This window comes from Oncorhynchus mykiss, unplaced genomic scaffold (assembly GCF_013265735.2).
Source record: "Oncorhynchus mykiss isolate Arlee unplaced genomic scaffold, USDA_OmykA_1.1 un_scaffold_164, whole genome shotgun sequence".
In the NCBI taxonomy this organism is placed as follows: Eukaryota; Metazoa; Chordata; class Actinopteri; order Salmoniformes; family Salmonidae; genus Oncorhynchus; species Oncorhynchus mykiss.
Window position 1 is genome coordinate 505,856 of NW_023493668.1, and position 14,219 is coordinate 520,074.

General features: G+C 52.8%; 1 protein-coding gene across 2 annotated transcripts in view; it reads left to right on the plus strand.

The window, feature by feature from the left end:
• The first annotated feature begins 286 nt into the window (after positions 1-286).
• LOC118947559 (nuclear fragile X mental retardation-interacting protein 1-like) overlaps positions 287-14,219 on the plus strand; it is a 31,855-nt gene continuing 17,922 nt past the window's right edge. The window contains exons 1-3 of one of the 2 annotated variants that reach the window (XM_036972494.1): positions 287-660; positions 1,183-1,247; positions 2,012-2,116. In XM_036972494.1, coding sequence (XP_036828389.1) covers positions 453-660; positions 1,183-1,247; positions 2,012-2,116 — 378 coding nt within the window. In that variant the 5' untranslated portion in view covers positions 287-452. The remainder of the gene's footprint in view (positions 661-1,182; positions 1,248-2,011; positions 2,117-14,219) is intronic. The other variant, XM_036972495.1, reaches the window with a different exon arrangement.

The window sequence follows — 14,219 nt, forward strand, 5'->3', positions numbered from 1 at the left end:
AGGGCAGATATAATTCTACATGAGTTAGTTTTCATAAACTACACGAGTTATGGTACATTTTCATTATGCCTAAATCGTTGTTACTTCAAATAATGATATTATTGAATTGTTTTTGGTTTTTGTAAACGAGCGGATATGACGTTCAGTCTGGTGAACACGCTTTGCAGATGTAAACTTGTGGCGTTCATGTGCCAGTCGGAACTAGGAAACTCAGAAATGTCCGACTTGCTGACTGGTTGAAAGCGGCACGTGTACATAAGTACAACCAATACTTGCATATTCGGAAATTTCAGTGTTTCCTTGTTACGACTATCACGTGAACGCGGCAACGGGAGCAGAAACACACATGTGTTGTAGCGGTTCTTATTATACCTCCGCGGTCGTAGCTGGACAAACATTTATACAAACGAATTTAATCCACAAAACATTGAAGAAGAGGCGCCACCTACATCATGAATGATTTTGGAAGCTACCCTCCGCCGAACTTTGTCTCTCCTCCGGGTTCGATGGTGAGTCCGCCAACGTTCCTTCCACCTCCGAGCAACTTCCAGCCCGGTATGTGGAACTGGTACGAGCCACCGTCCGAGCCGTGGAGATACAACGGCCAGGGAGAACACTGGAACTGCGGCCCCGGACCAGGTCGACCCAGAGGCTCATATGGTGAGTATTATACTAACTAGGAGAGTTATGGTTCTAGCAGCGGCCTGGTAAAGAGGCTTCTTTGCACGGTCCCTAGGTTGACACGTGCCTGGCTGAGAGCCCCTGGTGGACTACTATGACCTATACCAATCAGGTCTGTTGAAGTAAACCCTCATGACGCCATTTAGTGGGGTAGGTCAGTAGGGCTGACCAAGCTTGGCCCCGTGTAATGTACATCTATCATTTGGGCAGAGGGGATGCTGGTTCACGTCTGGGTTGAACCAGTATCTGGGCAGAGGGGATGCTGGTTCACGTCTGGGTTGAACCAGTATCTGGGCAGAGGAGATGCTGGTTCACGTCTGGGTTGAACCAGTATCTGGTCAGAGGAGATGCTGGTTCACGTCTGGGTTGAACAAGTATCTGGGCAGAGGAGATCCTGCATCATTATTAACAGAACAGAAGTGTCAGATTGGTGATGACTGAACTGCACCCAGCAGTAGGTCGGCAAGTCATAATATTGTTGTTTTGACCTTTGACCCACAGGCCAGAACTTCCATCGTGGAGGCGGAAGGCAGGACTATGGTCGTCCCAACAACCATGGGAAAAAGGTAGTAAATCCACCATCAAACCAAAAGCCAGGTCTCTGATATATATGTTTTATTTTATTGCACCTTTATTTAACCAGCTAGGCCGGTTGAGAACAAGTTCTCATTTGCAACTAAGACCTGGCCAAGATAACGCAAAGCAGTGTGACACCAACAACAACACAGAGTTACACATGGAATAAACAATAAACAAGCCATTAACACAGGTAACTGCAAAAATAATGATAACACTTGAGTAAATGAGGGATACAAAGTACACCGAGTGTATAAAACATGAAGAACTCTTCTCTAATATTGAGTTGCAACCCCCTACCCCCCAACCCCTCCCCCCTCAGAACAGCCTCAGTTGGTCAAAAGCGTTCCACAGGGATGCTGACCCATGTTGACTCCAATGCTACCCATAGATGTCAAGTTGGGTGGTGGACAGTTCTTTAAATACACAGGAAACGGTTGAGTGTGAAAAACCCGGCAGCGTTGCAGTTCTTGACACCAACCTGTGCGCCTGGCACTGACTATTTTGTCTTGCCCGTTCACCCTCTGAAAAGCACACATACACAATCCATGTCTCAAGGCTTAAAAATCCTCCTTTAACCCATCTCCTCCCCTTCATGGATGGTGGTACACAGACACACTGTGGCCCCTCATGATGATTTGTTTGTTTGTGTCCCCCATCAGTTGGCCATCCCCGTCTTAGACAGTGTAACACTCCAATAGGGTGACTGACTGATTTGACTTTAATGGGTTCAAATGTTTTGTTTTCTTTCCAGCAGAAAAATAAAAAAGAACCAGAGTTTTCACATTTCTGTGACCCGTGTGACCGAGGATTCAAAAACCAAGACAAGTATGACCAACATGTCTCTGAACATGTCAAGGTAACTGATTCTCATGATCAAATTATTCTGATTTGACATGAGGTGATGAACCGAATGTAATGACATCATACTAGGTCATCAGGGTTCCAAGCTTCAAATCAAATTCTATTAGTCACATGAGCCTAATACAACAGTACTTTACAATACCTTACAGTGAAATGCTTACTTAAGAGCCCCTAACCAACAATGCAGTTAAAAAAAATAATATACAAATAAGAAATATAAGTAACAAGTAATTAAAGAGCAGCAGTAAAATAACAATAGTGAGACTATATACAGGGGGGTACCGGTACAGTCAATGTGCGGGGGCACCGGTTAGTTGAGGTAATGTGTAGGTAAAGTTATTAAAGTGACTATGCATAGATGATAACAGAGTAGCAGTTGTCTGGGTAGCCATTTGATTAGGTGTTCAGGAGTCTTATGGCTTGGGGGTAGAAGCAGTTTAGAAACCTCTTGGACCTAGACTTGGTGCTCTGGTACCGCTGGCCGTGCGGTATCAGAGAGAACAGGCTATGACTAGGGTGACTGGAGTCTTTGACAATTTGTAGGGCCTTCCTCTGACACCGCCTGGTATAGAGGTCCTGGGTGGCAGGGAGCTTGGCCTCGGTGATGTACTGAGCCGTACTCACAACCCTCTGTAGTGCGTTGCGGTCGGAGGCCGAGCAGTTGCCATACCAGGCAGTGATTCAGCCAGTCAGGATGCTCTCGATGGTGCAGCTGAAGAACCTTTTGAGGATCTAAGGACCAATGCCAAATCCTTTGTCTCCTGATGGGGAATAGGTTTTGTCGTGCCCTCTTCATGACTGTCTTGGTGTGCTTGAACCATGTTATTTTGTTGGTGATGTGGACACCAAGGAACTTGAAGTTCTCAACCTGTTCCACTGCAGCCCCATCGATGAGAACGGGGGTGTGCTCGGTCCTCTTTTTCCTGTAGTCCACAATGATCTCAGTTGTCTTGATCATGTTGAGAGAGACGTTGTTGTCCTGGCACCACACGGCCAGGTCTCTGACCTCCCTATAGGCTGTCTCGTAATTGTCGGTGATCCGGCCTCCCGCTGTTGTGTCATCTGCAAATGTAATGATGGTGTTGGAGTCGTGCCTGGCCGTGCAGTCATGAGGGAACAGAGAGTACAGGAGGGGACCGAGCACGCACCCCTTAGGGTCCCCTGTGTTGAGGGTCAGCGTGGCAGATGTGTTGTTACCTACCCTCGCCACCTTTTGCGGCCCGTCAGGAAGTCCAGGATCCAGTTGCAGAGGGAGGTGTTTAGTCCCAGGGTCCTTAGTTTAGTGATGAGCTTTGAGGGCACTATGGTGTTGAATGCTGAGCTGTAGTCAATGAATAGCATTCTCACATAGGTGTTCCTCTAGTCCAGGTGGGAAAGGGTAGCGTGGAGTGCAAAAGAGATTGCATAATTTGTGGATCTGTTGGGGTGGTATGCAAATTGGAGTGGATCTAGGGTTTCTGGGATAATGGTGTTGATGTGATCCATGACCAGCCTTTCAAAGCATTTCATGGCTACAGACGTGACTGCTACGGGTCGGTAGTCATTTAGGAGGTTACCTTAGTGTTCTTGGGCACAGGGTCTATGGTGGTCTGCTTGAAACATGTTGGTATTACAGACTCGGACAGGGAGAGCTTGAAAATGTCTGTGAAGACACTTGCCAGTTGGCCAGCGCATGCTCGCAGCACACATCCTGGTAATCCGTCTGGCCCTGCGGCCTTGTGAATGTTGACCTGTTTTAAGGTCTTACTCACATCGGCTGCGGAGAGCGTGATCAGTCTTCCAGAACAGCTGGTGTTCTCATGCATGTTTCGGTCTTATTTGCCTCGAAGCGAGCATAGAACTAGTTTAGCTCATGTCACTGGGCAGGTCTCGGCTGTGCTTCCCTTTTGTAGTCTGTAATGGTTTGCAAGCTCTGCCACATCTGACGAGTGTCAGAGCCAGTGTAGTATGATTTGATCTTAGTCCTGTATTGAAGATTTGCCTGTTTTGATGGTTCGTCGGAGGGCATAGCGAAATTTCTTATAAGCTTCCGGGTTAGAGTCCTGCTCCTTTGAAAGTGTTAGCTCTAGACTTTAGCTCAGTGCGGATGTTGCCTGTAATCCATGGCTTCTGGTTGGGGTATGTACATACGGTCACTGTGGGGACATCGACATCAATGCACTTGTTGATGAAGCCAATGACTGATGTGGTGTACTCCTCAATTCCATCGGAGGAATCCCGGAACATATTCGAGTCTGGTAGCAAAACAGTCCTGCAGTTTAACATCTGTGTCATCTGACCACTTTTTATTTTATTGATCTAGTTACTGGTGCTTACTGTTTTAATTTGAGCAAGAATCAGGAGAATAGAATTATGGTCAGATTTGCCAAATGGAGGGCGAGGGAGAGCTGTATGTGTCTCTGTGTGTGGAGTACAGGTGGTCCGGGGTTTTTAATGTGTATTTATTTATTCCAGTTCCCTGCCGGTGCATCGTATAACCAGCCACGCCTCTGTTCTATCCTGCTGGTGCATCGTGTAACCAGCCACGCCTCTGTTCTATCCTGCCGGTGCATCGTATAACCAGCCACGCCTCTGTTCTGTCCTGCCGGTGCATCGTATAACCAGCCACGCCTCTGTTCTATCCTGCTGGTGCATCGTGTAACCAGCCACGCCTCTGTTCTATCCTGCCGGTGCATCGTATAACCAGCCTCTGTTCTGTCCTGCCGGTGCATCGTATAACCAGCCACGCCTCTGTTCTATCCTGCCGGTGCATCGTATAACCAACCTCTGTTCTATCCTGCCGGTGCATCGTATAACCAGCCACGCCTCTGTTCTATCCTGCCGGTGCATCGTATAACCAGCCTCTGTTCTGTCCTGCCGGTGCATCGTATAACCAGCCACGTCTCTGTTCTATCCTGCTGGTGCATCGTATAACCAGCCACGCCTCTGTTCTATCCTGCCGGTGCATCGTATAACCAGCCTCTGTTCTGTCCTGCCGGTGCATCGTATAACCAGCCACGCCTCTGTTCTATCCTGCCGGTGCATCGTATAACCAGCCTCTGTTCTGTCCTGCCGGTGCATCGTATAACCAGCCACGCCTCTGTTCTATCCTGCCGGTGCATCGTATAACCAGCCTCTGTTCTGTCCTGCCGGTGCATCGTATAACCAGCCACGCCTCTGTTCTATCCTGCCGGTGCATCGTATAACCAGCCACGCTTCTGTTCTATCCTGCCGGTGCATCGTATAACCAGCCTCTGTTCTGTCCTGCCGGTGCATCGTATAACCAGCCACGCCTCTGTTCTATCCTGCCGGTGCATCGTATAACCAGCCTCTGTTCTGTCCTGCCGGTGCATCGTATAACCAGCCACGCCTCTGTTCTATCCTGCCGGTGCATCGTATAACCAGCCTCTGTTCTGTCCTGCCGGTACATCGTATAACCAGCCACGCCTCTGTTCTATCCTGCCGGTGCATCGTATAACCAGCCACGCCTCTGTTCTATCCTGCCGGTGCATCGTGTAACCAGCCACGCCTCTGTTCTATCCTGCCGGTGCATCGTATAACCAGCCACGCCTCTGTTCTATCCTGCCGGTGCATCGTATAACCAGCCTCTGTTCTGTCCTGCCGGTGCATCGTATAACCAGCCACGCCTCTGTTCTATCCTGCCGGTGCATCGTATAACCAGCCTCTGTTCTGTCCTGCCGGTGCATCGTATAACCAGCCACGCCTCTGTTCTATCCTGCCGGTGCATCGTATAACCAGCCTCTGTTCTGTCCTGCCGGTGCATCGTATAACCAGCCTCTGTTCTGTCCTGCCGGTGCATCGTATAACCAGCCACGCCTCTGTTCTATCCTGCCGGTGCATCGTATAACCAGCCTCTGTTCTGTCCTGCCGGTACATCGTATAACCAGCCACGCCTCTGTTCTATCCTGCCGGTGCATCGTATAACCAGCCACGCCTCTGTTCTATCCTGCCGGTGCATCGTATAACCAGCCTCTGTTCTGTCCTGCCGGTGCATCGTATAACCAGCCACGCCTCTGTTCTATCCTGCCGGTGCATCGTATAACCAGCCTCTGTTCTGTCCTGCCGGTGCATCGTATAACCAGCCACGCCTCTGTTCTGTCCTGCCGGTGCATCGTATAACCAGCCACGTCTCTGTTCTATCCTGCCGGTGCATCGTATAACCAGCCTCTGTTCTGTCCTGCCGGTGCATCGTATAACCAGCCTCTGTTCTGTCCTGCCGGTGCATCGTATAACCAGCCACGCTTCTGTTCTATCCTGCCGGTGCATCGTATAACCAGCCTCTGTTCTATCCTGCCGGTGCATCGTATAACCAGCCACGCTTCTGTTCTATCCTGCCGGTGCATCGTATAACCAGCCTCTGTTCTATCCTGCTGGTGCATCGTATAACCAGCCACGCCTCTGTTCTATCCTGCCGGTGCATCGTATAACCAGCCACGCCTCTGTTCTGTCCTGCCGGTGCATCGTATAACCAGCCTCTGTTCTGTCCTGCCGGTGCATCGTATAACCAGCCACGCCTCTGTTCTATCCTGCCGGTGCATCGTATAACCAGCCTCTGTTCTGTCCTGCCGGTACATCCTATAACCAGCCACGCCTCTGTTCTGTCCTGCCGGTGCATCGTATAACCAGCCTCTGTTCTGTCCTGCCGGTACATCGTATAACCAGCCACGCCTCTGTTCTATCCTGCCGGTGCATCGTATAACCAGCCTCTGTTCTGTCCTGCCGGTGCATCGTATAACCAGCCTCTGTTCTGTCCTGCCGGTGCATCGTGTAACCAGCCACGCCTCTGTTCTGTCCTGCCGGTGCATCGTGTAACCAGCCACGCCTCTGTTCTGTCCTGCCGGTGCATCGTGTAACCAGCCACGCCTCTGTTCTGTCCTGCCGGTGCATCGTGTAACCAGCCACGCCTCTGTTCTGTCCTGCCGGTGCATCGTATAACCAGCCTCTGTTCTGTCCTGCCGGTGCATCGTATAACCAGCCACGCCTCTGTTCTGTCCTGCCGGTGCATCGTATAACCAGCCTCTGTTCTGTCCTGCCGGTGCATCGTATAACCAGCCTCTGTTCTGTCCTGCCGGTGCATCGTGTAACCAGCCACGCCTCTGTTCTGTCCTGCCGGTGCATCGTGTAACCAGCCACGCCTCTGTTCTGTCCTGCCGGTGCATCGTATAACCAGCCTCTTTTCTGTCCTGCCGGTGCATCGTATAACCAGCCACGCTTCTGTTCTATCCTGCCGGTGCATCGTATAACCAGCCTCTGTTCTGTCCTGCCGGTGCATCGTATAACCAGCCACGCCTCTGTTCTGTCCTGCCGGTGCATCGTATAACCAGCCTCTGTTCTATCCTGCCGGTGCATCGTATAACCAGCCACGCCTCTGTTCTGTCCTGCCGGTGCATCGTATAACCAGCCTCTGTTCTATCCTGCCGGTGCATCGTATAACCAGCCACGCCTCTGTTCTATCCTGCCGGTGCATCGTATAACCAGCCTCTGTTCTGTCCTGCCGGTGCATCGTATAACCAGCCTCTGTTCTGTCCTGCCGGTGCATCGTGTAACCAGCCACGCCTCTGTTCTGTCCTGCCGGTGCATCGTGTAACCAGCCACGCCTCTGTTCTGTCCTGCCGGTGCATCGTATAACCAGCCTCTGTTCTGTCCTGCCGGTGCATCGTATAACCAGCCTCTGTTCTGTCCTGCCTGTGCATCGTATAACCAGCCACGCCTCTGTTCTGTCCTGCCGGTGCATCGTATAACCAGCCTCTGTTCTGTCCTGCCGGTGCATCGTATAACCAGCCACGCTTCTGTTCTATCCTGCCGGTGCATCGTATAACCAGCCTCTGTTCTGTCGTGCCGGTGCATCGTATAACCAGCCACGCCTCTGTTCTGTCCTGCCGGTGCATCGTATAACCAGCCTCTGTTCTGTCCTGCCGGTGCATCGTATAACCAGCCTCTGTTCTATCCTGCCGGTGCATCGTATAACCAGCCACGCCTCTGTTCTGTCCTGCCGGTGCATCGTATAACCAGCCACGCCTCTGTTCTGTCCTGCCGGTGCATCGTGTAACCAGCCACGCCTCTGTTCTATCCTGCTGGTGCATCGTATAACCAGCCTCTGTTCTATCCTGCCGGTGCATCGTATAACCAGCCAGGCCTCTGTTCTGTCCTGCCGGTGCATCGTATAACCAGCCACGCTTCTGTTCTGTCCTGCTGGTGCATCGTATAACCAGCCTCTGTTCTATCCTGCCGGTGCATCGTATAACCAGCCAGGCCTCTGTTCTGTCCTGCTGGTGCATCGTATAACCAGCCTCTGTTCTATCCTGCCGGTGCATCGTATAACCAGCCAGGCCTCTGTTCTGTCCTGCCGGTGCATCGTATAACCAGCCAGGCCTCTGTTCTATCCTGCCGGTGCATCGTATAACCAGCCAGGCCTCTGTTCTGTCCTGCCGGTGCATCGTATAACCAGCCAGGCCTCTGTTCTATCCTGCCGGTGCATCGTATAACCAGCCAGGCCTCTGTTCTATCCTGCCGGTGCATCGTATAACCAGCCAGGCCTCTGTTCTATCCTGCCGGTGCATCGTATAACCAGCCACGCTTCTGTTCTATCCTGCTGGTGCATCGTATAACCAGCCAGGCCTCTGTTCTATCCTGCCGGTGCATCGTATAACCAGCCAGGCCTCTGTTCTATCCTGCCGGTGCATCGTATAACCAGCCAGGCCTCTGTTCTGTCCTGCTGGTGCATCGTATAACCAGCCAGGCCTCTGTTCTGTCCTGCTGGTGCATCGTATAACCAGCCACGCCTCTGTTCTATCCTGCTGGTGCATCGTATAACCAGCCTCTGTTCTATCCTGCCGGTGCATCGTATAACCAGCCTCTGTTCTATCCTGCTGGTGCATCGTATAACCAGCCTCTGTTCTGTCCTGCTGGTGCATCGTATAACCAGCCTCTGTTCTATCCTGCCGGTGCATCGTATAACCAGCCACGCCTCTGTTCTATCCTGCTGGTGCATCGTATAACCAGCCTCTGTTCTATCCTGCTGGTGCATCGTATAACCAGCCTCTGTTCTATCCTGCTGGTGCATCGTATAACCAGCCTCTGTTCTGTCCTGCTGGTGCATCGTATAACCAGCCTCTGTTCTATCCTGCTGGTGCATCGTATAACCAGCCTCTGTTCTATCCTGCCGGTGCATCGTATAACCAGCCACGCTTCTGTTCTATCCTGCCGGTGCATCGTATAACCAGCCTCGCCTCTGTTCTGTCCTGCCGGTGCATCGTATAACCAGCCACGCCTCTGTTCTATCCTGCCGGTGCATCGTATAACCAGCCACGCCTCTGTTCTATCCTGCCGGTGCATCGTATAACCAGCCACGCTTCTGTTCTATCCTGCCGGTGCATCGTATAACCAGCCACGCCTCTGTTCTGTCCTGCCGGTGCATCGTATAACCAGCCACGCCTCTGTTCTATCCTGCCGGTGCATCGTATAACCAGCCTCTGTTCTGTCCTGCCGGTGCATCGTATAACCAGCCAGGCCTCTGTTCTATCCTGCCGGTGCATCGTATAACCAGCCACGCCTCTGTTCTATCCTGCCGGTGCATCGTATAACCAGCCACGCCTCTGTTCTATCCTGCCGGTTTATCGTATAACCAGCCACGCCTCTGTTCTATCCTGCCGGTGCATCGTATAACCAGCCTCTGTTCTATCCTGCCGGTGCATCGTATAACCAGCCACGCCTCTGTTCTATCCTGCCGGTGCATCGTATAATCAGCCTCTGTTCTATCCTGCCGGTGCATCGTATAACCAGCCTCTGTTCTATCCTGCCGGTGCATCGTATAACCAGCCTCTGTTCTGTCCTGCCGGTGCATCGTATAACCAGCCAGGCCTCTGTTCTATCCTGCCGGTGCATCGTATAACCAGCCACGCCTCTGTTCTATCCTGCCGGTGCATCGTGTAACCAGCCACGCCTCTGTTCTATCCTGCCGGTGCATCGTATAACCAGCCACGCCTCTGTTCTATCCTGCCGGTGCATCGTATAACCAGCCTCTGTTCTGTCCTGCCGGTGCATCGTATAACCAGCCACGCCTCTGTTCTATCCTGCCGGTGCATCGTATAACCAGCCTCTGTTCTGTCCTGCCGGTGCATCGTATAACCAGCCACGCCTCTGTTCTATCCTGCCGGTGCATCGTATAACCAGCCTCTGTTCTGTCCTGCCGGTGCATCGTATAACCAGCCTCTGTTCTGTCCTGCCGGTGCATCGTATAACCAGCCACGCCTCTGTTCTATCCTGCCGGTGCATCGTATAACCAGCCTCTGTTCTGTCCTGCCGGTACATCGTATAACCAGCCACGCCTCTGTTCTATCCTGCCGGTGCATCGTATAACCAGCCACGCCTCTGTTCTATCCTGCCGGTGCATCGTATAACCAGCCTCTGTTCTGTCCTGCCGGTGCATCGTATAACCAGCCACGCCTCTGTTCTATCCTGCCGGTGCATCGTATAACCAGCCTCTGTTCTGTCCTGCCGGTGCATCGTATAACCAGCCACGCCTCTGTTCTGTCCTGCCGGTGCATCGTATAACCAGCCACGTCTCTGTTCTATCCTGCCGGTGCATCGTATAACCAGCCTCTGTTCTGTCCTGCCGGTGCATCGTATAACCAGCCACGCTTCTGTTCTATCCTGCCGGTGCATCGTATAACCAGCCTCTGTTCTATCCTGCCGGTGCATCGTATAACCAGCCACGCTTCTGTTCTATCCTGCCGGTGCATCGTATAACCAGCCTCTGTTCTATCCTGCTGGTGCATCGTATAACCAGCCACGCCTCTGTTCTATCCTGCCGGTGCATCGTATAACCAGCCACGCCTCTGTTCTGTCCTGCCGGTGCATCGTATAACCAGCCTCTGTTCTGTCCTGCCGGTGCATCGTATAACCAGCCACGCCTCTGTTCTATCCTGCCGGTGCATCGTATAACCAGCCTCTGTTCTGTCCTGCCGGTACATCCTATAACCAGCCACGCCTCTGTTCTGTCCTGCCGGTGCATCGTATAACCAGCCTCTGTTCTGTCCTGCCGGTACATCGTATAACCAGCCACGCCTCTGTTCTATCCTGCCGGTGCATCGTATAACCAGCCTCTGTTCTGTCCTGCCGGTGCATCGTATAACCAGCCTCTGTTCTGTCCTGCCGGTGCATCGTGTAACCAGCCACGCCTCTGTTCTGTCCTGCCGGTGCATCGTGTAACCAGCCACGCCTCTGTTCTGTCCTGCCGGTGCATCGTGTAACCAGCCACGCCTCTGTTCTGTCCTGCCGGTGCATCGTGTAACCAGCCACGCCTCTGTTCTGTCCTGCCGGTGCATCGTATAACCAGCCTCTGTTCTGTCCTGCCGGTGCATCGTATAACCAGCCACGCCTCTGTTCTGTCCTGCCGGTGCATCGTATAACCAGCCTCTGTTCTGTCCTGCCGGTGCATCGTATAACCAGCCTCTGTTCTGTCCTGCCGGTGCATCGTGTAACCAGCCACGCCTCTGTTCTGTCCTGCCGGTGCATCGTGTAACCAGCCACGCCTCTGTTCTGTCCTGCCGGTGCATCGTATAACCAGCCTCTTTTCTGTCCTGCCGGTGCATCGTATAACCAGCCACGCTTCTGTCCTATCCTGCCGGTGCATCGTATAACCAGCCTCTGTTCTGTCCTGCCGGTGCATCGTATAACCAGCCACGCCTCTGTTCTGTCCTGCCGGTGCATCGTATAACCAGCCTCTGTTCTATCCTGCCGGTGCATCGTATAACCAGCCACGCCTCTGTTCTGTCCTGCCGGTGCATCGTATAACCAGCCTCTGTTCTATCCTGCCGGTGCATCGTATAACCAGCCACGCCTCTGTTCTATCCTGCCGGTGCATCGTATAACCAGCCTCTGTTCTGTCCTGCCGGTGCATCGTATAACCAGCCTCTGTTCTGTCCTGCCGGTGCATCGTGTAACCAGCCACGCCTCTGTTCTGTCCTGCCGGTGCATCGTGTAACCAGCCACGCCTCTGTTCTGTCCTGTCGGTGCATCGTATAACCAGCCTCTGTTCTGTCCTGCCGGTGCATCGTATAACCAGCCTCTGTTCTGTCCTGCCGGTGCATCGTATAACCAGCCACGCCTCTGTTCTGTCCTGCCGGTGCATCGTATAACCAGCCTCTGTTCTGTCCTGCCGGTGCATCGTATAACCAGCCACGCTTCTGTTCTATCCTGCCGGTGCATCGTATAACCAGCCTCTGTTCTGTCGTGCCGGTGCATCGTATAACCAGCCACGCCTCTGTTCTGTCCTGCCGGTGCATCGTATAACCAGCCTCTGTTCTGTCCTGCCGGTGCATCGTATAACCAGCCTCTGTTCTATCCTGCCGGTGCATCGTATAACCAGCCACGCCTCTGTTCTGTCCTGCCGGTGCATCGTATAACCAGCCACGCCTCTGTTCTGTCCTGCCGGTGCATCGTGTAACCAGCCACGCCTCTGTTCTATCCTGCTGGTGCATCGTATAACCAGCCTCTGTTCTATCCTGCCGGTGCATCGTATAACCAGCCAGGCCTCTGTTCTGTCCTGCCGGTGCATCGTATAACCAGCCACGCTTCTGTTCTGTCCTGCTGGTGCATCGTATAACCAGCCTCTGTTCTATCCTGCCGGTGCATCGTATAACCAGCCAGGCCTCTGTTCTGTCCTGCTGGTGCATCGTATAACCAGCCTCTGTTCTATCCTGCCGGTGCATCGTATAACCAGCCAGGCCTCTGTTCTGTCCTGCCGGTGCATCGTATAACCAGCCAGGCCTCTGTTCTATCCTGCCGGTGCATCGTATAACCAGCCAGGCCTCTGTTCTGTCCTGCCGGTGCATCGTATAACCAGCCAGGCCTCTGTTCTATCCTGCCGGTGCATCGTATAACCAGCCAGGCCTCTGTTCTATCCTGCCGGTGCATCGTATAACCAGCCAGGCCTCTGTTCTATCCTGCCGGTGCATCGTATAACCAGCCACGCTTCTGTTCTATCCTGCTGGTGCATCGTATAACCAGCCAGGCCTCTGTTCTATCCTGCCGGTGCATCGTATAACCAGCCAGGCCTCTGTTCTATCCTGCCGGTGCATCGTATAACCAGCCAGGCCTCTGTTCTGTCCTGCTGGTGCATCGTATAACCAGCCAGGCCTCTGTTCTGTCCTGCTGGTGCATCGTATAACCAGCCACGCCTCTGTTCTATCCTGCTGGTGCATCGTATAACCAGCCTCTGTTCTATCCTGCCGGTGCATCGTATAACCAGCCTCTGTTCTATCCTGCTGGTGCATCGTATAACCAGCCTCTGTTCTGTCCTGCTGGTGCATCGTATAACCAGCCTCTGTTCTATCCTGCCGGTGCATCGTATAACCAGCCACGCCTCTGTTCTATCCTGCTGGTGCATCGTATAACCAGCCTCTGTTCTATCCTGCTGGTGCATCGTATAACCAGCCTCTGTTCTGTCCTGCTGGTGCATCGTATAACCAGCCTCTGTTCTATCCTGCTGGTGCATCGTATAACCAGCCTCTGTTCTATCCTGCCGGTGCATCGTATAACCAGCCACGCTTCTGTTCTATCCTGCCGGTGCATCGTATAACCAGCCTCGCCTCTGTTCTGTCCTGCCGGTGCATCGTATAACCAGCCACGCCTCTGTTCTATCCTGCCGGTGCATCGTATAACCAGCCACGCCTCTGTTCTATCCTGCCGGTGCATCGTATAACCAGCCACGCTTCTGTTCTATCCTGCCGGTGCATCGTATAACCAGCCACGCCTCTGTTCTGTCCTGCCGGTGCATCGTATAACCAGCCACGCCTCTGTTCTATCCTGCCGGTGCATCGTATAACCAGCCTCTGTTCTGTCCTGCCGGTGCATCGTATAACCAGCCAGGCCTCTGTTCTATCCTGCCGGTGCATCGTATAACCAGCCACGCCTCTGTTCTATCCTGCCGGTGCATCGTATAACCAGCCACGCCTCTGTTCTATCCTGCCGGTGCATCGTATAACCAGCCACGCCTCTGTTCTATCCTGCCGGTGCATCGTATAACCAGCCTCTGTTCTATCCTGCCGGTGCATCGTATAACCAGCCACGCCTCTGTTCTATCCTGCCGGTGCATC